This window comes from Mirounga angustirostris, unplaced genomic scaffold (assembly GCF_029215605.1).
Source record: "Mirounga angustirostris isolate CCGP_5_RB_7025 unplaced genomic scaffold, mMirAng1.0.hap1 SCAF_8, whole genome shotgun sequence".
NCBI lineage: Eukaryota > Metazoa > Chordata > Mammalia > Carnivora > Phocidae > Mirounga > Mirounga angustirostris.
In genome coordinates, this window is record NW_026991716.1 from 145,406,046 (window position 1) to 145,431,327 (window position 25,282).

At 51.0% G+C, this 25,282-nt stretch overlaps 1 protein-coding gene across 7 annotated transcripts in view; it reads left to right on the plus strand.

The window, feature by feature from the left end:
- Window positions 1-21,100, plus strand: part of ERMARD (ER membrane associated RNA degradation) — a 28,845-nt gene extending 7,745 nt beyond the window's left edge. For 4 of the 7 annotated variants that reach the window (XM_045865914.3, XM_045865912.3, XM_045865916.3 and 1 more), the window contains 13 exons: window positions 316-413; window positions 857-993; window positions 1,712-1,826; window positions 2,439-2,541; window positions 5,103-5,132; window positions 6,508-6,576; window positions 10,115-10,288; window positions 12,958-13,041; window positions 14,662-14,735; window positions 15,281-15,406; window positions 15,761-15,979; window positions 16,813-16,926; window positions 18,354-21,100. In XM_045865914.3, the coding sequence (XP_045721870.1) occupies window positions 316-413; window positions 857-993; window positions 1,712-1,826; window positions 2,439-2,541; window positions 5,103-5,132; window positions 6,508-6,576; window positions 10,115-10,288; window positions 12,958-13,041; window positions 14,662-14,735; window positions 15,281-15,406; window positions 15,761-15,979; window positions 16,813-16,926; window positions 18,354-18,537 (1,527 nt within the window). In that variant the 3' untranslated portion in view covers window positions 18,538-21,100. The remainder of the gene's footprint in view (window positions 1-315; window positions 414-856; window positions 994-1,711; window positions 1,827-2,438; window positions 2,542-5,102; window positions 5,133-6,507; window positions 6,577-10,114; window positions 10,289-12,957; window positions 13,042-14,661; window positions 14,736-15,280; window positions 15,407-15,760; window positions 15,980-16,812; window positions 16,927-18,353) is intronic. The other 3 variants (XM_045865913.3, XM_064598376.1, XM_045865915.3) reach the window with 3 other exon arrangements.
- The last annotated feature ends 4,182 nt before the right edge of the window (window positions 21,101-25,282 follow it).

A 25,282-nucleotide genomic window follows, 5' to 3' on the forward strand; every position in this document is an offset into this window, starting at 1 on the left:
TCGTGGCCCCTGAGGCCTAGCTTTCAGCTCTCCATGCTTGTATTCCTCATCTGCACAGTGGGATTAATAGTAATGCCCTCCTCATAGGTTGTTCTGAGGATGAATGAGTAATAAATACACACAAAATGTGTTTGACGTGTTAAATGCCCAGTAATGTTTGAATACTATTAGACGATTACTAGTACTACCGTATGCCAGCCAGAGTGTCGGGTCTGCTCTAAAGAAGAAAGCAGACGTTCTCCCACTACTATATCAGTTTATTCCGTAGTTCCGTGAATATTTAACTGTGCAGTAATCTGTTCTTAACCTGATTAGATGGACGTGCTGAAAGTCTTTGTCGGATCTCCACGTGGACTCAACCTGCGTAATACCCTATGGCACGGCTTTGCTTCCCCTCATGAGATCCCCCCAAAGTACGTTGCTAGGAAAGTAATTTTCTCTCTTCTTTGATGTACTTAAGAGTTTGTTTTATCTTGAATTTTACATTGGGCAAAGATGTGTTTTGGGAAAGATGAGAGTTTTGAGGCAGGAATTTGAAGATCAAACTGAATCGATAAACACCTGGTGTGTGACAGGGTTGGGACCCCACTGACTTCCACCCCAGAGGCAGCTGTGAGGCCGAGCCTCACAGAGGTGACAAGGGGCACTGCCTGCTGGGGGGTGGGAGACCCCGAGAACTGCTCTCTCGAGCCTCCCAGCCCTCGTGTAGCTGAATTCCCACACACAGCCAGGGGGAGTTTCCTACAATTGAATAGTGTTGTACTTCCTTAATTTTAAACTTGTTCTTTTGAAAGTAAATCTCTTTATGTGTATGACAGTCCATTTTTCTAACAGATTCTGTGGTGTTTTGCACTAGATACTGTTCAATGATGGTACTGTTGACCGTGGGATTGGGTCAGCTGCTGAAGAGTTACTTGCAACAAGCTAAACTTGTGTTGGCACACCGACCTTTCATCGTTCTCACAAACCTTGAGGATTTGGCCGTTTTCCCTGGCAAGTATTACACTTCACAGTTTCCCCTGAATGTGTCTTCATAAAGGTAGGGATAAAGTCAGGAAGTGGCACGGGGACTTGAGCCCTTTCGATGGACTACTTTCCAGAGGCAGGAGAAGATGAACTTTCAAAGCTGCTTAAACTTTGCTACATAAAACCTCACCCCCTACAGCGGGGCTGAATCTCTGAGGTAAATCATGGCAGGAGTAACCCAGATCACCTTATCCTGGCAGTCTTAGCCTTTTTGTGCCACAGACCCTTTGGTAGTCCGCTGACTGCCAGTAATACATACTTTTTAAGACTTTATTTTTTAGGGCAGTTTTCAGTTTGGAACAAAATGGATGGGGAGGTGCAGAGATTCCCCGGAAGCCCCCGCCCTGACATGTGCAGCATCCCCCCGCAGAGCACATTTGTTGCCAGGGATGAACCTGCACAGACACGTCATCATCAGACAGGGTCCCTAGTTTACCTCAGGGTTGAGTCTTGCTCCTCTCCCTTATGAAAATGTATCTTACTTTTCTTAGCGTGGTCAGCTGGTCAGCCCTGCCGTCCTCTTCTCATAGCTGTGGCCTGAGTCATGAAGAGGCCGTCGTGCGCCTCCCCTTGCCCCAGGGGTGCCACGGTCACCTACGACTCGTGGGCCTCCTGCCCTGAGTCTGCTTACGTTGTTCTTCAACTGATTAGGGTGATTGTGCTTAAAACTCTTGTTATTTTGCAGACGTTACTTCTGAGGTACTTTCAGTGTTAGAAGAAGTGATGAAGAAATCCACTTTCATATTAAAGGTCATGTTGCCGTACTGGGAAGCTGCATTAATCGGGTTCAGGTCACACAGGTAAGTGAGGAGGCTGGTCCTCTCCAGGACGGCTGAGCTTAAAATGCCTTCACAGTGCTGACTGAAACGTTACGCATCAGCCTTTTGGTGTAGTCGATACCGATAATCATTCTTTGGAATCAACTTTTCGGTGTCATTTGAGTTCTAACTATGAGAGAACCGTGTGTCCCGTGTTAAAGAATCCTGCAGCCAGGAGGAGGTAAGTTCGACTCGGTTTCTTGGGGAGCAAAGCAGATGCACGTGGACATCGCGAGGCCCACGGCCTTTGCCTCCCTTCAGGTTCTGTTGTCCGTGCGTTCGTTCGTACCTTGAGAACCCACCCAAATCCTGCAATCTGAGTATTTCTTACAAGTAGTGGGAAGAATTGGGCAGATCTTTGATGACCTTTTATTCTGGAGCTTCTCTTATGTCAGAGCAGTGGAAAATAGATTTAAGCTCACGAGTCTAAGGAGCCTGTGATTCTGCATTGTTTCTCGTGTTCGCGAGTATGGTCACCCCTCCTTGCCTTGGTCACACATTGGTAATATCTGGAACAAAGCACCGTTATTTGGGGTTGATGCCAGTGTTTACTTTTAAAGCTTGAGATTTGCCTATTTTACTTCAATTTCACAGGTTTGCCGACTGTGCCATGTTGTTACTGACACAGTTAGAGACGGGACTCAGGAGAGTTTTTGCCACTGTTAACCAATGTCCAAAAAGACTTCTGACTGCTGAGGTACACATGCTTCCGTGATTGATGGTGGTTGCCGCTGTATTGAGTTTTCTCTGCCTAATTAAAAGTTTTTAATATCTCATTTTTGTTTAGCATTAAATGAATTTTTTAGCTAAGAATTTTCTTTGGAACGCTCGAGTGTTGTTTTTTTGTGGCTTCCTATTATAATGATTTTATATGGTGTATAATTATTTGTGATTGTTTTTGATCGTTCTGTATTTCCAAGTATTTCAGACTTGTCAGGAGAGTAGAAACCGCGTAGCCTTGTAGCCGCAGGACGCAGCTCTGGGCCAGAACTGCTAGGGAGCTTGGGGAAGCTTCTGGGTGGCCCTGTGCCCAGTCACCTGGCAGAGGCAAGAGGGTGCGTGTGTCGGGGCTGCCCCCGGAACTCTTGTTCCTCCCACTCAGCTTCGTCTTTCCGCCCCTTTCCAAAGGCATTCCTCGCCATTCTGTTCCCAACGCTGTGCTCCCTGGATCTGCTGCGGTAGATCTTACTCCCTCCCATGTCTTAGCCGCCCTGCTTCCAGGGGAACAAGGATTGGAAAATACTTCGAACCAATGAAAGCGAAAGCCTGACACAGGCTGAGCTGTCAATGCGGCCGGAGAGGTGTCGGGACAACAGTCTGTCCTATGAACGGCAGGTGCTGTCCCAGGCAGTCGTCTCCTCAAACTCAGCTCCTCCTCCTCCCGAGTTAGGCTTACCCCATTTGCTGAACGTTTTTAGGTCTCAAACTCCTTTATTGCTACAAAGCTCACTTTTCCTCCCACAAATTTGTTCTCTGGTGTTCCTTATTATCCCCGTCTGCTCAGGCGCTGGGTACCAGCCTCCAGCACCACCTTGTGCTGCGTCCCCTTAATCCACTCAGTGTCCAGACCCACCCATCTGTTCTCAACGCTGAGCCCTCACCCGCCTCCTCTTCCGGTGATAAATAGTCTTACGTCTTTCATGGTCTCATCTGCTTAGAACTTTAGGGGCACCCCAGTACCTGCAGCGAGCTTTGAGCTTGCACGGGGCGTTCGGGGACCCCATGTGGACCCACGTTCCTCCGGTCTGTCTCCTCCTGTCGGATTCCTCCGGCATACCCGAGGCCCCTCGCCAGTTCCAGAGCGTTCTTTTTGCAGGCTTTGCCCACTGTCCCTGCCAGACCGCTTCAGGCCACGTGAGTGACCTCCAGAGCCTCGACCCCTCCAATGCAGCAGCTTCTCTTCCCTGCGTCCTGCCTCTGTTTTATCTCCGGGCACTTCGGTGCCTTCCGTGCCTGTTGGGACAGGTTTCTATCGCAGGCTCCTCAGGAGTGCAGTGCTCACGTTTGTGTCCCCTGATGCCCATGCCTGGTGCCTTTCCCGTCCACTCTGCCCTGGGCAGTGCCAGGCAGTGTCGTGCAGCGTCTGTCTCCAGCAGAAAGAGCGAGAACGCCGGTTGTCACAGCTCTCACTCGAGTACGCTTGGTATTACTTCACGGGGGTGTAAACAGATTCGGTCATTTACAGGTTATTTGGCCACACAAGTAAATAGCATGACTGTTTTTATCAAACAGTGTCTTAAATTGTAGGCCAGGCTCTTGTTCAGAATAAACAACGGCGTCAACTTACTTATAAGGCAATGCATATGTGAAAAGGCTTTATAAAGCTGTAAAGTGCACAGGTGGTTACTGTTTACTGAATACTTACAGCATAAGGTCTCTGAGATCAGTGGAAGATCGGAAGATGAGTAAGACGGTGTGACTTTAAGAAGCTTATGTACGAGGGGTGAGAGAGAAGACATTTATACCCATTCCTTAAACAAGGTAGAAGTTAATGCCTGCAGTTTATGGAGATCAGTGAAAAGTTCGGTATTTAGTAGGCAGTTGGATGCTTAGACTGGGGCTCAGGAGAAGTTTTAGGGTCAGTAGCATAGGCTTGGGGGCTGTAAAGATAACAGACTTTATAGGTTTCTACGTCGTAATAAATGTTGGAGGAAATTTCCTATGTTAAATTGAAAATATGTTAAATGAGACACTTTTTTTGAGAGCTGGCTTCCACAGAATGCTGATTTCATCACAGTGTGTGTAAAATCTTACTGAATTCCCCAGCAGACTTTCAGGATGGGCACTACTCGTGTCCCGTTTTGCAGAGAAACCTAGGTGGGAAGGTGCGCAGGGTCTCGCTTCCAGGGAGCACGGAAGCCGGGAGTAGATGTTGAGAGAGCCAGCTGCAGAGCCTGTGTCCGTAGACGGGACCAATCACACCAGGAAGCGTGCAAAACACAGGCCGTTTATGGGAGAACACGTCCAGTTTGCTGACTTGCACACACGTGTGTGAGTCGTGCTGTGTGATGAGAAGAACCTGAGCTGAAGCACGTGGTGAGAGCAGAGTTTGAACAGGGCCCCCCTGCCAGGCTCACCGTAAGTCCCCATCTTTGATGATATGCCACGATGCCAATGGCATTCTTCCCAAGGTGCTGCTGTGTTAAGATTTATTTTCAAAAGAAGGTTTCATATTTTTGGCCATGTACTAGAATTGATTTTTCTCCTTTGAGTACTTACGTTTTGTTTTAATTATTTCTTTTCTTTCCTTTTCTGAAGTCCACGACTCTTTATACCACCTTCGACGAAGTAAGTAAACTTAGGGAGTATCTGGAAACAAATACAACATTGTTTTTTACTACACAGGAAATGTTGATAGTCATACATGCAAAAAACCCCACTTTATTATAAAGTGTAGTTTTCAGGCTAATTTTGAGATCCAGTATGATTTACCTAGTTTCTGAAGTTATGGAAAGAGCAACATTGGAAAATGCCAAGAGATACTAATATTATATGCTATGATTATTTAGAGGTTACATTTTAGATTTAAGATTAACACTTGCTTCTTTTGCACATGAAATATACATGAACTGTGGTTGTAAGTGTACAACAATGCATTTAATCTGTGAATTGGGTTTGTGAATCTAAAGCTGAAAATCTGGGCGAGTAAAAACTGCCATTGAAAATATTTTTTATCACTTTAGAGTATAGAGGCTTTTATGTGTGTGTAATCCTGGATAATAATTCTCATGAAGCCTGAAGTGTGATTTCACAGTTAGCCGACAGGAGGAAACAAAGGGAGAGTCTCTGGGGAGAGATTTGGGTGTTTAGATTACTTTGCCTTTAAGATAACTCTTAGATTCCTTAGTAAATGGGTGGTGGGTGGGATTAAGCAATGTGTCTGTTTACTTGTAGACTTTATTCCATTAGGTAAATAACTTGTATAATTTAATACATAATATGTTTGATGCTGTGAGGATTAAATTAGATAATGTAGTCATATCTGTATGGGATTAGGGTCTGTTGCGTTGGATTGGGTGGTTGGGTTCCAAACTGGTGTGTTAAGAAGTGGTGTATAAGGTAACTCTGATGTATACTTCTATCCACATACACACACATACACATGGATGCACACTCACACATGTGAATATACATGAACACATACATACAAATAGGAACACACACAAAAGCACATGTAAATACATACATACACACATACACGTACAAATACACTTGAAGACACATACACATATACATGCATATACTTCTAGATATACGTAAACACACATATACATACAATACAGAAGCATGCAGATATATACACACGTCCCCCTACACGCATGTAAATACACATCAGCATATGTATGCACAAATACACCTATAAAGACACATCCACATACATATAGACACATCATCACACGTATCCATATATGCACGTAAGTACACATAAACACCCACATACACATACAATTAAGATACATACATATTCCTATGTATTCCTAATGTCATCATACTGGTTAAGAAAACGGGTGGCTGGCTAGGTCTTTAAGACTGTCCTTATTTCCTTTGCTCTGGGCTTCTGTAGCATGTTGTAACCAGAGATCCTCCATCCTTTGACTCTGAAGGTTCTGTATGTACATGTGTGTGCACTAATTAATTAATGTATTTATCTTTGGTGTTTTAGATATTGGCAAAACACTTGGATGATGGTAAAATCAATCAGCTTCCTCTTTTCCTTGGAGAGCCTGCAATGGTAAAATACTAGGCCTTTTCCGGGCTCATATTCTTCTATTTATGGATGTGGTTAGCACTTCTCCAAAATGAAGTTAATCCTGGCTTGTGATCTGCTCACAAAGAGCACTTCTGAACCACCCCCGCACTGTCCCAACGTCACACCCGCGGCAGATTGCAGCTTGGGCTTCAAGGCCCTTTTTCTGAGGCCTGCTGCTGGAGCTGCCCTGCCCCCCCGGCGCCGCCTGTGAGTGGGTCGCTGGGACCGTGGTGCTGGAGGGGCCAGATAGTGGTGTCCAGCCGGGTCCGTTTCCTACTTAACACTGTTGTTTTTTTATGAAACTATTACAATGGCTACTTTGGACTCTCAGTAGAATTTTTATATTTCTTCCTTTCCACTGAGCGTTATTAGCAGCCTGGGTTCTAATGGGTGACATTAGTGGGATTCTGCACGGTCTCTGGGTGTCGTTTCTGGCAGCAGGAAGTGAGGGTGAGTGAGCGAGTTTATCTGACATTTGTTTCCCTCCTGAATCTCCGGGACTGCTCCATCCACCAGCCGCTCGCCCGGCTCAGCACTTCTGACTCTTTCTGCTCCAGCCTGCACTGGGGAAGCAGCAGCTGTCCTCACTGTGGGGGGCTTCACAGAGGAGGGCACAGATCTGAGAGAGGCCTCAGGACAGGGAGGGGCAAGGGCTGTGTTGAGGCAGGAGGAAAGTTAGCTTCCAGACGTGGACACCTCTACCTGTTCCTTCGGGGGGATGTGAGTAAGAGTAAGACCTGGTGACTTTTACTAAAGCGCTGGTGCTGTCCACTTCCCTGTCAGTCCTCCCCAAGCAGCAGGGGGCAGTTAGAGAGACTGGGGCTTCCCAGGGAGGGTCCTGCCCCAAGCAGCGGGCCTCAGTTAGAGAGACCAGGGCTCCCCAGGGAGGGTCCTGCCCCAAGCAGCGGGGGGCAGTTAGAGAGACCGGGGCTCCCCAGGGACGGTCCTGCCCCAAGCAGCAGGGGGCAGTTAGAGAGACCGGGGCTCCCCAGGGAGGGTCCTGCCCCAAGCAACAGGGGCCAGTTAGAGAGACCGGGGCTTCCCAGGGAGGGTCCTGCCCCAAGCAACAGGGGGCAGTTAGAGAGACCGGGGCTCCCCAGGGACGGTCCTGCCTCAAGCAGCAGGGGGCAGTTAGAGAGACCGGGGCTCCCCAGGGAGGGTCCTGCCCCAAGCAACAGGGGGCAGTTAGAGAGACCGGGGCTTCCCAGGGAGGGTCCTGCCCCAAGCAGCGGGGGGCAGTTAGAGAGACCGGGGCTTCCCAGGGAGGGTCCTGCCCCAAGCAGCAGGGGGCAGTTAGACCGGGGCTCCCCAGGGACGGTCCTGCCCCAAGCAGCAGGGGGCAGTTAGAGAGACCGGGGCTCCCCAGGGAGGGTCCTGCCCCAAGCGGCGGGGGGCAGTTAGAGAGACCGGGGCTCCCCAGGGACGGTCCTGCCCCAAGCAACAGGGGGCAGTTAGAGAGACCGGGGCTCCCCAGGGAGGGTCCTGCCCCAAGCAACAGGGGCCAGTTAGAGAGACCGGGGCTTCCCAGGGAGGGTCCTGCCCCAAGCAACAGGGGGCAGTTAGAGAGACCGGGGCTCCCCAGGGAGGGTCCTGCCCCAAGCAACAGGGGCCAGTTAGAGAGACCGGGGCTTCCCAGGGAGGGTCCTGCCCCAAGCAGCGGGGGGCAGTTAGAGAGACCGGGGCTTCCCAGGGAGGGTCCTGCCCCAAGCAGCAGGGGGCAGTTAGACCGGGGCTCCCCAGGGACAGTCCTGCCCCAAGCAGCAGGGGGCAGTTAGAGAGACCGGGGCTCCCCAGGGAGGGTCCTGCCCCAAGCAACAGGGGGCAGTTAGAGAGACCGGGGCTCCCCAGGGACGGTCCTGCCCCAAGCAGCAGGGGGCAGTTAGAGAGACCGGGGCTCCCCAGGGAGGGTCCTGCCCCAAGCAACAGGGGCCAGTTAGAGAGACCGGGGCTTCCCAGGGAGGATCCTGCCCCAAGCGGCGGGGGGCAGTTAGAGAGAGCGGGGCTTCCCAGGGAGGGTCCTGCCCCAAGCAGCGGGCCTCAGTTAGAGAGACCAGGGCTCCCCAGGGAGGGTCCTGCCCCAAGCAGCAGGGGCCAGTTAGAGAGACCGGGGCTCCCCAGGGACGGTCCTGCCCCAAGCAGCAGGGGGCAGTTAGAGAGACCGGGGCTCCCCAGGGAGGGTCCTGCCCCAAGCAACAGGGGCCAGTTAGAGAGACCGGGGCTTCCCAGGGAGGGTCCTGCCCCAAGCAGCAGGGGGCAGTTAGACCGGGGCTCCCCAGGGACGGTCCTGCCCCAAGCAGCAAGGGGCAGTTAGAGAGACCGGGGCTCCCCAGGGACGGTCCTGCCCCAAGCAGCAGGGGGCAGTTAGAGAGACCGGGGCTCCCCAGGGAGGGTCCTGCCCCAAGCAACAGGGGGCAGTTAGAGAGACCGGGGCTTCCCAGGGAGGGTCCTGCCCCAAGCGGCGGGGGGCAGTTAGAGAGACCGGGGCTTCCCAGGGAGGGTCCTGCCCCAAGCGGCGGGGGGCAGTTAGAGAGACCAGGGCTCCCCAGGGAGGGTCCTGCCCCAAGAAGCGGGGGGCAGTTAGAGAGACCGGGGCTTCCCAGGGAGGGTCCTGCCCCAAGCGGCGGGCCACAGAGAGACTGGGGCTTCCCAGGGAGGGTCCTGCCCCAGGTGGCGGGCCTCAGTTAGAGAGACCGGGGCTTCCCAGGGAGCGTCCTGCCCCAGGCGGCGGGGGGCAGTTAGAGAGACCGGGGCTTCCCAGGGAGGGTCCTGCCCCAAGCTGCGGCCTGCAGTTAGAGAGACCGGGCTTCCCAGGGAGGGTCCTGCCCCAAGCGGCGGGGGGCAGTTAGAGAGACTGGGGCTTCCCAGGGAGGGTCCCGCCCCAAGCGGTGGGCCTCAGAGAGACCGGGGCTCCCCAGGGAGGGTCCTGCCCCAAGCGGCAGGGGGCAGTTAGAGAGACCGGGGCTTCCCAGGGAGGGTCCTGCCCCAAGCGGCGGGGGGCAGTTAGAGAGACCAGAGCTCCCCAGGGAGGGTCCTGCCCCAAGCGGCGGGGGGCAGTTAGAGAGACCGGGGCTTCCCAGGGAGGGTCCTGCCCCAAGCGGCGGGCCACAGTTAGAGAGACCGGGGCTTCCCAGGGAGGGTCCTGCCCCAAGCGGCGGGGGGCAGTTAGAGAGACCGGGGCTTCCCAGGGAGGGTCCTGCCCCAAGCGGCGGGGGGCAGTTAGAGAGACCAGAGCTCCCCAGGGAGGGTCCTGCCCCAAGCGGCGAGGGACAGTTAGAGAGACCGGGGCTCCCCAGGGAGGGTCCTGCCCCAAGCGGCGGGGGGCAATTAAGAGACAGAGTTCCCAGGGACAACCCAGCATGGTACCTCAGCTGTATTACCTTGATTAACTGTCTCTGAAGCTCAGTTTCCTCGTCTCTGTAAGCCGACACTGCTGTTCCCTAGATAGGTCAGGTATGGCCCATTCTTTATTTCCTCAGTTGAGAAAACTAACAAGATATTTTCTCTGTTTATATCCTGAAAGGAGTTTCTTTGGGATTTCCTAAACCATCAGGAGGGCCCCCGTATAAGAGACCATTTAAGCCATGGGGAAATCAACTTACCTGAATTTCCGAAAGAGGCAGCAAACCAATTGCTTGCATTTTCCATTGTACTTTTACTCAGATTCACTGATGAAGATCTGTCGGCAGCCCTTAAGGTAACATATAAGGAAGAGAACCATTAGATGCACTGTTATTCAGCTGTGACAGAATACAGCTTATTTTCGGGTGTAATTAACCCGTAATCACCTTTTCTTTAAATTTATGTGAGTTATTGTATGCCTCCATCAGAACACGTAATTGTGACTTGATTATATGCATATATTTACTGCAATAGGTAAACTGATATTGTGTGATCAAATGAAAGAACCAGTATAAAACAAATTAACTAAATATATCAGAAAATTTTACAAATGACAAATTGGTCAGATGGAATATTTGCATCAATCAGTAAACTAATTCTTTTATTATTTTATAATAAATAATTTGGGTTAGTTATTGATATTTTAATCTGTTTTTCAAATTATACATGTCACAGTTACTGTAAAGATTATTGAGAGGTTCAGACAAAACAGAAAACATGATAGGAAAACTGACAGCACTCAGGAAGGCCTTGTGGGGTGGAGCGCTGTTCATGGGTGGGCATCTGCTCCCACCTCTTCCCACGAGCACACGGTGCAGCTCGAGGAAGAAACCTGTTAGGGATTAGCATTCCTTCTACCTGATTTCTGTCAGCTGTCTGACATTTTTTATCAGTATATCCTCATGTGTATAACCTGTCCCTCATGGATGAGTGAGTTCTGATGTGTGGAACGCTCCTGATTACAGTGTCTCAAGTAAACATCCTTGTTCACTTGGGCACATGTGTAAGTGAATTTGTTCAAGTACAGTTCTGAAGCAAACGTACAGTAAGACCATGTTTTTATCTCTCTGTTTTGTGTTACTTTGCTGTCTTTTATTGTTTGTTGGAAATGTGTGATTCTTTTGTGAACGATTAATGTCTTTTGCTCCATTTTATGCATTTTTATGGTTTATTAGCTGCACTTACCACTCCGATGTTTATGTTGCTCCTTATTTGTCTTGAAGTTTTTAGGTCTTTTCATTTTGGCTTATGCATTTGGAATTATTCTTTTTTTTTTTTTTTAAGATTTTATTTATTTATTTGACAGAGACACAGTGAGAGAGGGAACACAAGCAGGGGGAGTGGGAGAGGGAGAAGCAGGCCTCCCGCCGAGCAGGGAGCCCGATGCGGGGCTCGATCCCAGGACCCTGGGATCATGACCTGAGCTGAAGGCAGACGCTTAACAACTGAGCCACCCAGGCGCCCCTGGAATTATTCTTAAAAGACCCTTTGCTTTCCAAAATTATGAACATACACGTGCATTTCCCTGGTACCTTTATAGGGTTTTTTCCCATTTACATCTTTTGATCCAGCTGGAATTTATTTCATCTGGGAGTGAGTTAGAGAATCTAGGTTTACTTGTTTTTGTTTTTTTGTGGGTTTTTTTTTTTTCCTTTTCTTAGACAAAGGCTTGCAAGTTGGCCCAAGAGCATTTGAAAGACAGACATCTCTGTAGTATGTGCGGTGGACTTGGTCTTCTTGTGTATTCGTACTCACCTTCGTGACAGAGTTTCATGTCTGTAAGGTTACTTTCCCATCTCTCTTCTCTTTCAGAATTCTCCCACCTCCTCCCTATTAGGATTGTAGGCAAACTTGTATAGTTACCGTAAATACAAAGCCCAAGACTAACCAAGCAACAGACAGGAATGGCTCTTGATGGATTCATTTAGGGGTAATTGATGGTTTTTACAACAGTGAACGTTATTCCCAAACGTGGTGTCTCCTCCGTGTCCTCAGCCTTCCCTCGCAGAGCCTCCCCCTAAGTGGCAGCGCCATCCAGAGGCCAGAATCTCCTGTCTTTGCTTGTCCACATCCTCCTGTGCCGTGTGCTGGGCCGAGCTGCCCCAGCCTTCACCTGGCCTCGCTGCGGCCACCTGTTTTCTTGTTAGTGCAGCAGCCAGAGGGGTCCTCCATAGGCCCTCCCTCCCACGGTCTCACGTCTCAGATGAGAAGCCGTGTGCTCTGCCGGGCCCGGGGCCTCTTGTGCCTTCATCACTAGTCTTCACACGTGTGAGTTGCATCTGCCCCACGCAGAGGTCGGCCTACCTGCCTTGTGCACAGAATCTCTCTGCTGTGCGGTAGAACTTGGGTCTTTGAGCGAACGAAAGGTTTGCGTCTGGTATTTAGTGACTTGCTTTGTGCTGTTGAGAATTCTGGGGAGTTACTGCTTCTATGTGGGAAAGCGACTGATTGATGATTGGTGTATTGTTAGTCAGCTGTCAACTCACTGACTTTTCTTTTTGTTTCTGATAGTTTTTAGTCAGCCAGCATGGATTTTCCAGCCACACAGTTATATCAGGTGTAAATAATGTTATTTTTACTCTTTTTTTCAACATTTACATGTGTAGCAATATGACTCTCTTTTGGTTGTACTGATTTTTAATGTTTAAATTCCCATTCTATTTTTTTTTGGAGACATTCTTATTTTCCATTTTAGAGTCTTATTATGTATTTCTAGTGCCACTGATTTTGAACAAAGCGGATGTGGCCTTTGTTATTTATCATTGTTAATTGGCTTCATTTAAAACACCTCTGTTGGTTATGATTTGACCACTGTCTCAGACCTGTTTTGGTGAAGAGTCTTGCTCTGTTACAGCTGAAGTAACGTGGTGAGATGGGGGCTCTCTTGTGACTCGCATTCAGCAGGAGAAAACTGGGGGCCTGACCACACGTCACGGTAACCCTTGTCTGTTTTTTCTGAACCAGGAAAAAGCAGCGATAAAGTCACTGGTTGGTCTTGCGGAGGGTTACCACGCCCACTTCCACCCAGTTGCTCAGCTTAAAAAACAGGTGAGCCGCACGAGGGCTACCGGGAGGGGCGTGCACGGCACCTGCAGCAGAGATGCCCACTGGTCCAGGCGGCCTGGCAGGCTGGGCTTCAGGGCTGCGACCGGAGGCTGTGCTCAGGAGGTGGCCTTGGCCACGTAGCTCTGTCCCTCCGAGCCTCACATCTGACATTCGGCAGAGCAGTAATGATGGTGTTTGTTGTTTCCGGTGATTTTAGTACTTGAGGTATGGGTCAGCAGGTCGTTGCCTTCACTTGGGCAATGTTCCTTTTACCAGGCAAGACCAGAGCTTGTTCCTGTGTAAATTAGATCATGGAAGCCACAGACTTTGAAGCATTTCTGCCAGGAGGTTCCAGTGTGGAAATGAGCTTGGGTGCCTTATTTTCCATGTAGCTGGATATGAATGTGCAAGGGGCAAGGATGGGGTTGTCTCTAAGAGTAGAATAGTCATGATAGTTGCTAATGCAGACATTCATCAGTGCTGGCCTCTAAATGGAAGCTGTGGGATCCACACGTAAGGGTTTAGGGAGAGATTTACAGCGGCAGCTGGAAGAAACTGCCCAAGACGAGGGAGTGTCACTGATGAAGTCTTAAGAGAAGTAGTGTCAGTTAGAAGGGGCTGTCGGCAGTGGATGTGCAGAGAGTTCTAGAGGTGTTTTACTCTCCTGGTGCTACGTGAGGAAAGAGTTCAACCCGAATACCTGTGCCCCGTGGGTTCTAGTTCAGCAGCGAGTCATCGGGCTGCAAGGGAGGACGCCAGGTGCCTGCAGCACCCTGACCTGCAGAGTCAGGAGGGAGGAAGGGAAGGGACAGAGAAGGGGGACGTCCCAGAAGGAAGAGAAGCTTCAGGAAGGCAGGACTTGCCCGTAGACCTCTGCGGCCGAATCTCCAGCCTCACGAGCCCCCCTGCTCCTCGGCCGCTGCTGCCACGGCCCTGGTGGAGGCCCCTCCGTGCCCCCCAGTGGGTGTATCTGACCCTCACCCTCCCCTGCAGCTTCTTATTCTTGCTGCCCGTGATGTATTCATTTTTCGTTTAGCAGTCTTGCATCCGTTCTTTTTAAGGTCATTGCTCTGCTCACTACTGCTGCATAAATTACCCACATTCAGTGGTGTCAATGTTTAATTTGCTTACACTTTCGTGAGTCAGAAATTTGGCATGGGCTTCCCTGGTTTGGTGTTCCATCTGAGAAGATGAGAAGTTGGTGCGGCGCCTCCCAGCGAACCAGGGAGAGGTGCCGCCCTTTCTGACCTGGCTTCCAGAATCACACACATCCTCACTTCCACTGTGTTGTCTGGGGGAAGGCCACTCACCAAAGCACGTCCTGATTCAGGAGGGGACAAGGACCTCCACTCTCAACAGGGGCGTCAGGAGTTTGCTGATATGTTTTACAACTACTCCACATGTTAATTACCTCCTAATCTCCTGTTAATTTCACTGGCCTTCACTTATCTGATGGTATTGAGTAACTGAGACCCACCACCTGGTTTTAAAATGTAAGATCTGTAACAATTTTGCCAATATATATCTCCTAGAAAGTGATTGCTACGTTCGTAATAGTTACAAAAATATTTTCCAGACTGTTACTGTAAAATCTTTAAAAGCAGTAGGACATTTTTCTCTCAGGTGCTGAGCTGTGAGAAGAGCATCAGGGTTTGGCCCCTCCTGCCTTTGCCTGAAGAGGCCGAGGAGGCAGCCAGGTGAGTTCTGTCCTGGGGTCATGCAGACCTCACAGTCCCCAGTGGACGCCAACCTCCACGTGAGGTCTCAGCGGTGCCACGGGAAGACCAAGTGCAGGGGGCTTGGTAGGCCTCAGTGGGCAGGGCAGGCCACTTGGTGGAGGCACAGGGGGCGCAGTCTCCCCGCTGAGGACCCAGCCGGTGGTGGGCCATTTGGGGAGACCACGAACACAGGAACAGAGGCAGGCTTTGTGGGGAGGAGGTTGGTGTCTGCTCGAAATATTTAGTGGGTGATTAGACATAGGATCTAAAGGTCAGGAGAGAAGTAGGGATAGAGATTTTGGAATCAGGATATAGCAGATCCATCTCGTAGGAGTAATAACTTAGATGGTTTGTTGCTTTTGTCAACAACGTATGTTGCTTTTAGCCTGTCGTTTATTTTTACTATTGCCTCTGACCGTGGGTTTTTCATTTTATATTTGGGAAAACTACGTTGCAGATTAAGTGAACCATTAAACATTTGCATGGCACTGCTTGGGCTGGTCTGCATACCTTCTGTTTTTCAGATTAGAAGGTACTTCTGAAACACAGGCCTGCGAGGCTTTAATCACAGAAATCCTGAGAGCCCTGCCCCGCCACTTGCCCGAGAGCCGTGGTGTTGTCAGCGACCGGGACAGTCTTCCCACCGAGAGGTGAGTCTCCCAGAAGTGTCAGGAATTGCTGGGGCGCTGACCAGCCGCGTCGGGCTCCCGCACTCAGCTCTTTTCTGTGTCGTAACGTCTGTGGGCTTGCGGCGGCATTCGGCCCCACTGTGGCTGTGCCACCACAGACCGGGGAGCCCACCCTCCGTGGCTCGTGAGGTGCTGGTGTGCGTGACGGGGCTCTCTTGCACACTCTGCCCCCCACAGTTAAGTGTGCGTGCGTGCGTGTGCGTGAGGCCTGCAGAACTGAGCACACTGTGTAACAGCCACTGCTCCCCAGAAGCTGAGCGTCGGGGGGCCCGGGCGGTGAACATGCCCCATGAGAACTTGCATTCCAATCCCCAGGTGGCCCCAGGTGATCCAAGAACTCTGCGGCACCCCTGTCCCAACTCTCTTCTGTCCCAGAACCGTTCTGGAGGTGCTCACCGTGCTCCGAAACATCAGCGCACACTGCGCCCGCGTGTCCAGCCAGGTCGCTGCCTCTGTGGAGCTGAGACACCAGCAGTGGGTGGAAAGGAGACTGCGCTCCCGGCAGAGGCAGACCTACCTGCACATGCTCACTAGGTGTGTGGCTCGCGGGCCTGGTCCGGAGATGCCCCGCTGGGCAGGGGTTCTGTTGGGATGCAGCTCTGATTCCTACTTTCAGGGGAGTACTCACTTGCAGAGGACACGTAGTGTGTTAAATGCTGTTGTGATTTTGGTGTAAGAGAATATGGGTGCCACTGACCCAAATGAGTGTCTGGATTTAAAATATTAACAGCAGGTTAACTTGCGTATGCCAGCATTCTGGTTCTTTACGTGTTGTGTATTTTAGGATGTTCTACATCCTTAAGAAATTACCGTTTTGGACAAATTCCTAGAACTCTGGTTGAGTGGTATCTGAATCTGTAAAGCCTTTAACGGGTTTTCCTTGGCTGCTTCTGAAAGGTACGCTCTAACCAGCAGTTTATACGATGGTGCCTGTGACGTTACATCCTTCCCCAAATGGTATATTTCAGAAGAATTCCCTACCGGTTTCATGAGCACGAGATAGTATCTTACTTTGATCAGAATATCTTTGTGTCCTGGAGACATTGAACACATTTCCAGGTTTGAGCCATCTGTTTCTTCTTGTGGGAGTCGTTTACCAAATACCAGAGCATAGGACAGACACTGCAGACAGAGACCCAGAGCCAGAGGAACTGCTGGACGCAGAGCCAGTGCCGTCTTGCTCCTGAGCCGCGGTGGCTGGGAGGCCGGCGGCGGTTGGCCGGCGCTCCGGGGGCGGGGCGGGGGCCCACAGGGAAACCGCCACAGAGCGGCCTCGAGAAGGCTGAATTTAAGTTCCCTTGAAAAAGAGTTTTCACTGATGAAAGTGCAAAATTCTTACGTTTGTCACCTTACTTCATCTTTTTTAGTATTAAGCTTCTGTCTCCTGTGCTTTACCTGATTTTATTGCTGATTGCCCTGGAATTGGTCAACATTCATGTGGTTCATGGAAAAAATACTTACGAATATCAACAGTATCTAAAGTAAGTGTGTTGTATGTATAAGAAATGAAACTGTTTTAGTAAATTTAAGTGATTTTACTTCTGTTGGTTATTTTATTTCATTATTATTTTTTTAAGCCCACAGTCTTGGTTGGCTCTTTACTGTTTTTCTCTGTGGATTTTGGTGCAAGTTTGTGAACTTTTGAAACTAACACCCATGTAGGCTTATTTCAGAAAATTAAATGGGATGAGCTGGCAAACGCTTTCAGAATTCCTCACTCTGTCATAACACCACCGCCACGCAGAGAGTGATATTGCAGGGAGCACGTACCTCATGTTTAAAGTAAAAGTGAAAGTAGGACTGTTATTTTCTTAAAGAAACGTGGAACCCAGGTGGGAACCAGGGTGGCCGCCACGCAGAATGTTACGGATCGGTGGCTCCACGTGAGCCCGCCCGCCCCCACATTCTGCGCTGGGGGGGTCGTCTATGGTGGGCCATCTGAGCATGCATGGTGGGAGTAGCTCCCTGACCCCAGCATTGCGTGCCGGTAGCTCCGCATGGTGACAGCCCAAAATGATGCAGACGTTGCCAGATACAAAGTCATCCGCAGCTGAGGACCACTCTCTAGATGAAGGATCTGTGGACTTTCATTATACTATTCCTTTAACTTCTAAGTTTGAAAATATTCAGAATTAGAAGTTGGGGAACGTTGCCAGCCTACTTGGCAAACTGGGGAGAACTTGGAAAATAGAAGCATGACCTGATCCCCACCCGCTGGAGAAGAGCCTGGGAACCGTTTGATAAACACCTCTCAGCAGTGCTGTGTCCACGTGGAAAGTGTCTTCCGGGAGACAGTGCACCTGCATTGCAAGGGCAGGTGTGGGATGCCCGGGGCCAGAGAGGCACCCCCGTGGGGCTGCAGGGCCTGCACGCTCCCCATTGTGTGCATTGCATGCTCACATGGCATTTAATCCAGGCGGGCTCTAACGCCTTTTCTGGAGTGCAGTTCCATCACATGCAACCATCTTACCTGATGTGAGAGTGCGTTTAACAAGGCGCTCGGGCATGTAACTCGTCCGGGGTCCAGCATCTCTTCCTCTAGGTTCTGTTCTCACTTCCATTTTGCATGTGGTTCTTTTATTCGAATTTACAGACAAAAATTAAGTGCAGTACTTTATTTTTTTTTAAGATTTTATTTATTTGACAGAGACACAGTGAGGGAGGGAACACAAAGAGGGGGAGTGGGAGAGGGAGAAGCAGGCTTCCCGTGGAGCAGGGAGCCCGATGCAGGGCTCGATCCCAGGACCCTGAGATCATGACCTGAGCCGAAGGCAGTCGCTCAACCAACTGAGCCACCCAGGCACCCCTTAAGTGCAGTACTTTAAATTCCAAAACGAAAAGAGTGCATTTAAATCATTGTTGCATTTTATAATAGAATAAAGAAATTAATTAATTTTTGTTAAAACAGGTTCTTAAAGTCGATCTTGCAGTACACGGAGAACCTGGTGACTTACACCAGCCAGCAGAAGAACAAGTGGAACGAAACTATCAGTCTTACACGTACAGCTCTGTTGAAAATTTGGACTTTCAGTGAGAAGAAACAAATGTTAATACATTTAGCCAAGAAATCCGCAAGTAAAGAAGGCTTATGAAAACACTTAGAAGTCAAGATGCTTTTGGCTACATCTGAAAGCTCCGCCTGAATAGGCTTTACCAGCATGGAAATTGAAAAGCCAAAGGTAGGGTGGATTGCAGGCTCTGATTGGTCAGGGATCAAGTTCCGTTTCTCTGCAGTTTTCTGAATTGCTGTTCCCGCGTTTGTGTGAACCTTAGGCTGGGTCCCTTCCTGGGACCAAATGGCCGCAGCATTTTGGCCACCATGACACAGTGTCCAGGGGGAGCTTTATAACCACATGTCACCCAGGAAACTCTTGAAAACGGTCACTGTGGCCAGGTCCCCCTGCCCCGTCTTCACTGGCCAAACTGGGTAGGCTCCCCTCCTGAGCCACCACTGGGGCAGAGAAAGAACGTGGGCCAGTCCGGCCTCATCCCTGGAGCTGAGAGCAAGGCTGGATGGTCCAGATCCTATGGGACAGAGTTGGGGAGGAAGGTATGGTGGGCAGACGGGGCCAGGCAGCAGGTGTGCCCATCTGTGTGTGGCCGGGAGAGCAGGAGCCCCGGCACGTGTCTGGGTAGGAGGGTCTTGTGTAGGAGCGGGGAGAGCTGGAGGACTGAGGGTCAAGGGTGCAGTCGCCCCAGTCCTGCTCGGAGAGCTGAAATCTGATTCTCGAGGGCTCTCTGGGCCACTGCAGTTGTCTGGAGCATCCAGACACCCACTGTGAGGCCGTCCCCAGCCTCAGGTCTGTGTGTGCGCTAGGCCTCGCACAGTGACTCATGGCCTCTCCACCATCCCTACCTCCCAGGCAGGTTCTAGCCCATGTTCTAGTCCAAGGAACGGTGCCCACCCTGTGTGTTTCGGGCTTCTCTGCTGTCAGAGAGCAGTGCCGAGGCGGTCTCAAAGGGAAGGGGTGGTGCTGTGGGAAGACAGACATTCCATCACATTCCACCCATCCCTTTGCCAACTCAGCACCCACCACCCCTTTTAAACTAAACTCCAGGTAAGGACAGAGAGCACCGGGCTTCTGCCCCTGCGATGCGGCCTTCTCTGGTGCAGGTGTAGACCCTGGAGTCCCCGCGTCTGGGCTTCTGCCCCTGTGACATGTTCTTTTCCAGCAGTCACACCCTCCCTTGGACATACTCTAAATTAAACGATAATTTATGGTATTAGCCCCTCTAAATCCTCCTAATGTTAGAGCTGCAATGAAAAAGGGGAAATAAAAGAATTGATATATTTACCAAGCACATGAAGAGAAAGGTGCAACTCCTGTGCACCTGCTTTTGCACCTGGTGAGCTGGCAGATGTTGGTATTAAAAATCCCCTTTTCTACAACTCATCCCGTGTTCCTCTGCCCTCAGCCACTCACTTCTGTTGGTGGTGGTGCCTCAGCTGGTGGGTTGACCCAGACTTCATTCCTGAGAGTCGCCCTCCAAGACGTCTTCCTGGTTTGAGCAACTCGTTTTCCATTGGTTCTGATTGCTGGAAATGGGAATTCTAGGAGGTTCCCCAGAGGATCTCTTAAATTCCAGACACACACCTGCCTGCCCCTGTCTGGCAGTAGGCTTGTCCCCGAGGTGGGGAGCAGTGACCTAAGCCATGACAGTCTACCGGCTTTGCCTTTTGGTTCATTGGCATGAGGCGTCCAGTACAGCTGGGTGGCCTCTCAGCCTGCAGGCCAATGGGCCACTTGTGTCCCTCTGTGGAGCAGATCTTCCTTAGGAACAGATATTCACACCAGCGGAGCCCCAAATCCTGAGATCTCGTGAACCCTCCCTGCGTCACATGCTTCCTCCAGCTGTGTGTCCTGGCGTGGGAAAGACCACGTTGCCGGATACTGAGGGCAGTTCAGGGCACAAGGCACCACCACAAGCCGGCATCCCGACCGGAGGCCCCCCGCTGTGTTGTCCGGCTGGCTGCGTGGGAGTGCGGAGTCCGTGCCATGGTGGGGATCGTCCAGGACCCCGTTGCCGGACATCCGGGGGAGACGGACCTCTTAGAAGCAGCGCTGTCAGAACCACGGCAGCGAGTAAGGCTTTCTGGGAGCCACTGACAGGGACAGAAAGGTCACGGACGTCCACAGACAGGTCGTCATGTCCCTGAACTCCAGGGGTGAGCTTCCACACGGGAGGTGGCATCTGCATGTTGCTCCTCTCAGGAGCTCCAGCCGCTTCCCCTTCCTCGGCCCTTATCCACAGCCGAGATCCCACCTGCCACTGATTTTCAGTCCTGACCGTCACTGCCCATTTTCCGGAGGCCCGTCGTCCGGGCCGTTGCACTCTCCAGGTAACGTGGACAATGACACGCGGTACTTGACCGGCCCCCTCCCACACTGCTCTCAGGGTCGCCCTTGGGGCCCTCGTGCCACCAATCTTCACCTTTAGGTGGTACCAGCCTTATTCTTCAGAAATCAAGTAGAACTTTTTTACAGGTGGGGCACCTGGGGGGCTCAGGCAGTGAGCGTCCAACTCTTGGTTTCGGCTCAGGTCATGATCTCAGGGCTGTGAGACGGAGCCCTGCATTGGGCCCTGTGCTCAGTGTGGAGTCTGCTTGAGATTCTCTCTCCCTCTCTCTAAAATAAAAAAAATCTTAATAAAAAATACCCAAAAAACCTTTTTTACCGGCAGCCGCTCAGAGGGAACTCTGGGTGACCACGGGCACACGATGAGGGCATTGTTGCCGCAGGTGCTGGGAGACTGAGCCATCTGCTTGCGGTGCCTTCAGGACACGCTTGAGCCCAGTCTTGTATGTTAACAATGACATGCTCCAGCGACTGCCCAGCCCAAGGCCGCGAAGGGTCAGCCGGCGCGCTGACCAGCTCAAGTCCTGTGGGAACCAGGTATCCCTGGTGAAGTGCAGTGTCTGAGTCTGTCCCAGCGTCTGGAAGGCAGCCCAGAGCCCAAAGGAGGACAGTTATCTGCAGGATAATCCTCACGCTTCTGCCCCAGAGGCCGGCGGTGAGAGCGTCGGTGTCTGTGGGTCTCCAGCGTACTTGAGCGCTGGACGAGTGACCAGCCCTTGCACGCGACCACGGAGGTGCACAGGCTGCTTCTGGTAGGTCCTGTAGCAGGTGTACAAGGAGGTGCGCCGGAGCGGTCATTGGGGCCGTCTGTTCCAGTAGGGTACCCCCCCTGCGTGGGGCAGCGTCTGCATTTGGGTTCTGATCTGATTAAATGTGTGACAGCCCATGGCCACCCACCACACCCGTGTGCCTTCTTCATAGTCAGACGGGCACAGGTCCTATGACTCCTTTCGGAATTCCCATTAAAGCAATATTGCTTTTGGATTTTTACCGTCTTGGAGGAAAGCGGTCACTCTGTAGGTCTCTACTGTGCCCTCCCCACTGTTGTTTGAGGGTCAGGGGACCCAGCCATCCCTCTAGGAGAGATGTTCTGGGTCTGTGAGCTGGCTCAGTCCTGGGAATTGGGGGGAGGGCTGTGGTTGTGTAGTGACATCTCTGTCCACCAGCCGTGGGGACAGTTCGCTTATTCAGACCAAGGGTGACCTCAGTCCCTGCCCACGTGTTCCTGTCCAGGGGCTCCCTGATGAACTGGCTACCACCCAGGGTCTCTGTAGGTCTGATCCTCTTGCTTCATGCTGTGACGCTGTGGCCCGTTACGGGAACCACATACACTTACTTTTCAGCCCATTCCAGGACCTGACACTAGGTCCTGTCCTTCCCAGTGAAATTGGGTAACTAATTTACGTGGTGGCAGTTCCCTCTGTCACCTCCCCTAAAGGGGCCGACAGCCATCACAGACCTGCCAGGCATGCCGGGGTCCCCTTACCAGTGTTTTCTCCATGTCTGGAAGCTGCTTGCAGTTTCTCAGCAGCAGATGCAGCAGAATGAGACCCCAGGTATCCGGTTCATTCCCGCACTTTGAGTTTGACCACGTGTATGGCCTTCGTCGGGCGCACCAAGAGCAGAATCCTTCCCATTCACCAAGTTTGAGTTCACAAAACTGGTATTAACAATGCCGATTTGTGAGTTGACCATTAGAAATACTGTTCCCCACACCAGACAGCTCAAGTTGGCATGAACGGCAGACTGTGCCCCTGTCAGGAGAGGCTAGAGGCCCTGAGGGCTGAGAACAAGCACATTCTCACCCAGAGGTGCTCGGGAGCCGGCCGGCAGCAGAGAGACTGACGCAGAAGTAACGTCAGAGTGAGACCAAGCGAGGCAAGCGTTTGCTGAAACAGGTACAGTGCAGACGCAGCGTACGGTCCCTCTGGGGGGATTTGGGAGTGCTCCACAGAGGTGGCATTTGCGTTGGTTTGGGAAAACCAAGGATTTCAACAGATGGCATGCAGATTGGATACAAGAAGCGGAGTCACTGAGGCACGCTAGGTCAAGGTGGCCTGGAGGGGTCGCATGCCTTCTGAGCCAGCCCTCCCCATGCTGACCCCAGGGGGCTGCCCCGGCACGAGGCTGACTGCGGGGCCACCTGCAGAAGCCCCAGAGGTCACGCAGGGCACGTACCACAGAGGAGGAAGCCACTCCCATCTGAGCATCAGTCCTCCCTCTCCCCAGAACATCTGCCATTGCTCATCATCGGGGTTCCTCGTTGGTCGTGTCCATCCTTAGGGCCCTGACTCTGTTTCCCAAGTGCTCCTCAAACCCCCATTTTCTCCCACTTGTCTGGCTTCTCACCAGCTCTATCCAAAGCTGTTCAAGGGGATTCAGACTCTCACTTTATTATACCAAGTACTTAATTTTCCTCTGTTCTTACTCTCCTGTTAAGGCATTCCTTGAGATAGTCTTTATTTTCCTTAAACTAGATGTCCAACCAAATTGTTTTCCCAAAGAACAGCATTCTCTACCCAGGAGATGAATGACCCAACACTTACAAGGCACAAAATGATGCAATAGGATTTTGTTCTGAATTGCAAATTATTTTCCCCACTTTTATGCTGACGTTTCCCAACTATCTCAAAACCTTAAGACTCAGCCTTCTGCCTCCTGGACAGCTAAGCACCAACACCACACAGGCCACATTCCTTCCCTTAGTATCCTCTTCTGCTCAATCCTTCCTGTGTGTGCTCTGTCTTGATGAAAGGCAACACCAGGACCCCAGACTCCAGGGCTAGAAACGTGAGGGGCACATACCAGCACTCAGCTTGCAATTTCCCATCCATCCCACCACCTCATGTTCTGCCCAAGCCTGTCCTTGTTATCATCTGAGGACTTGTTGAGACCCTGACTTCTCGCCTCTCTAGTCCATCCTCTGAGCCAGAGAACAATGTTCCCCAACCACTAGTCAGATCGTGTTATTCCTCTAAATAAACACCTTCCATGCAAAGCATCCTGGTTCCTTTGCAGGGTGTCCAAGGCCCTCCTCATTCCCACCAAATGTGGGAATGTACCTCCCACAGTATTTCCTTGTGCATAGGAGTTTCTGCAAGTGAGAACAAGAGTTGGTGCCACATAAAGTAGGGAACCATGTCGTCTTGTTCCTGCTTCTAACGTCCCATCATTGAGCTGTGTTTTCCTTGTTGACTTCTTTCTTTAAAATTTATTCATTTCAGAGAGAGAGCACAAAGGGGAGGGGCAGAGGGAGAAGGAAAGAGTCCCAAGCAGACTCCCCACTGAGCATGGAGCCTGATGCAGGGCCTGATCCCACGACCCTGACATCATGACCTGAGCTGAAGCCAAGAGTTGGATGCCTAGCTGACTGAGCCACCCAGGCACCCCTCTTTGTTGACTTCTTACAGATATCTTCTATATTTTTTTTTAAAGATTATTTATTTGAGAGAGCGAGAATGAGAGAGAGTACATGAGAGGGGGGAGGGTCAGTGGGAGAAGCAGGCTCCTCGCTGAGCAGGGAGCCCGATGCGGGACTCGATCCCGGGACTCCAGGATCATGACCTGAGCCGAAGGCAGTTGCTTAACCAACTGAGCCACCCAGGCGCCCCTCAGATATCTTCTATTAATTAAGGAAGTTTTCTTTGGACACCTGCTTTCTGGCAGTGTGGCAAACTAAGTATCCTGTGAAATAGTCCTATCTGAAAACCCCTGGACACATATTCTGAATTGCAAAACCAAGGGACCAGAAAGTCCATGTGGGATAAAATGAAGGGTGAGCAAGAATCCAGAGGTCTAAGGGAGGTGTTCGCTGATCTCAGTAAGAGGTTTTTGTGTGGAAGGATGTGGGGTCAGGGGATGAGGTCTCGGAAGAGTGAAAGCACGTCACGAATCTTTTCCAATCACAATGGTATGAAACTAGAAATCAATAACAGGAGGAAGGGCGCCTGGGTGGCTCAGTCATTAAGCGTCTGCCTTCGGCTCGGGTCATGATCCCAGGGTCCTGGGATCGAGTCCCACCTCGGGCTCCCTGCTTGGCAGGAAGCCTGCTTCCCCTCTTCCACTCCCCCTGCTTGTGTTCCTGCTCTTGCTATCTCTCTCTCTGTCACATAAATAAATAAAATCTTAAAAAAAAAAAAAAAAACAGGAGGAAAACCAGAAGATTCAAAAATCTGTGGAGGGTGCCTGGGTGGCTCAGTCAGTTAAGCGACTGCCTTCGGCTCGGGTCGTGGTCCCAGGGTCCTGGGATTGAGCCCTGCATCGGGGTCCCTGCTTGGCGGGAAGCTGCTTCTCCCTCTCCCACTCCCCCTGCTTGTGTTCCCTCTCTCGCTGTGTCTCTCTCTGTCAAATAAATAAATAAAATTTTTTAAAAATAAATCTGTGGAAATCAACACACTCCTGAACAATCACTGGAGACATCAATAAGGGAATCAAAACATACCTTGAGACTAAAATGGAACACTTCATACCCAAACTTACA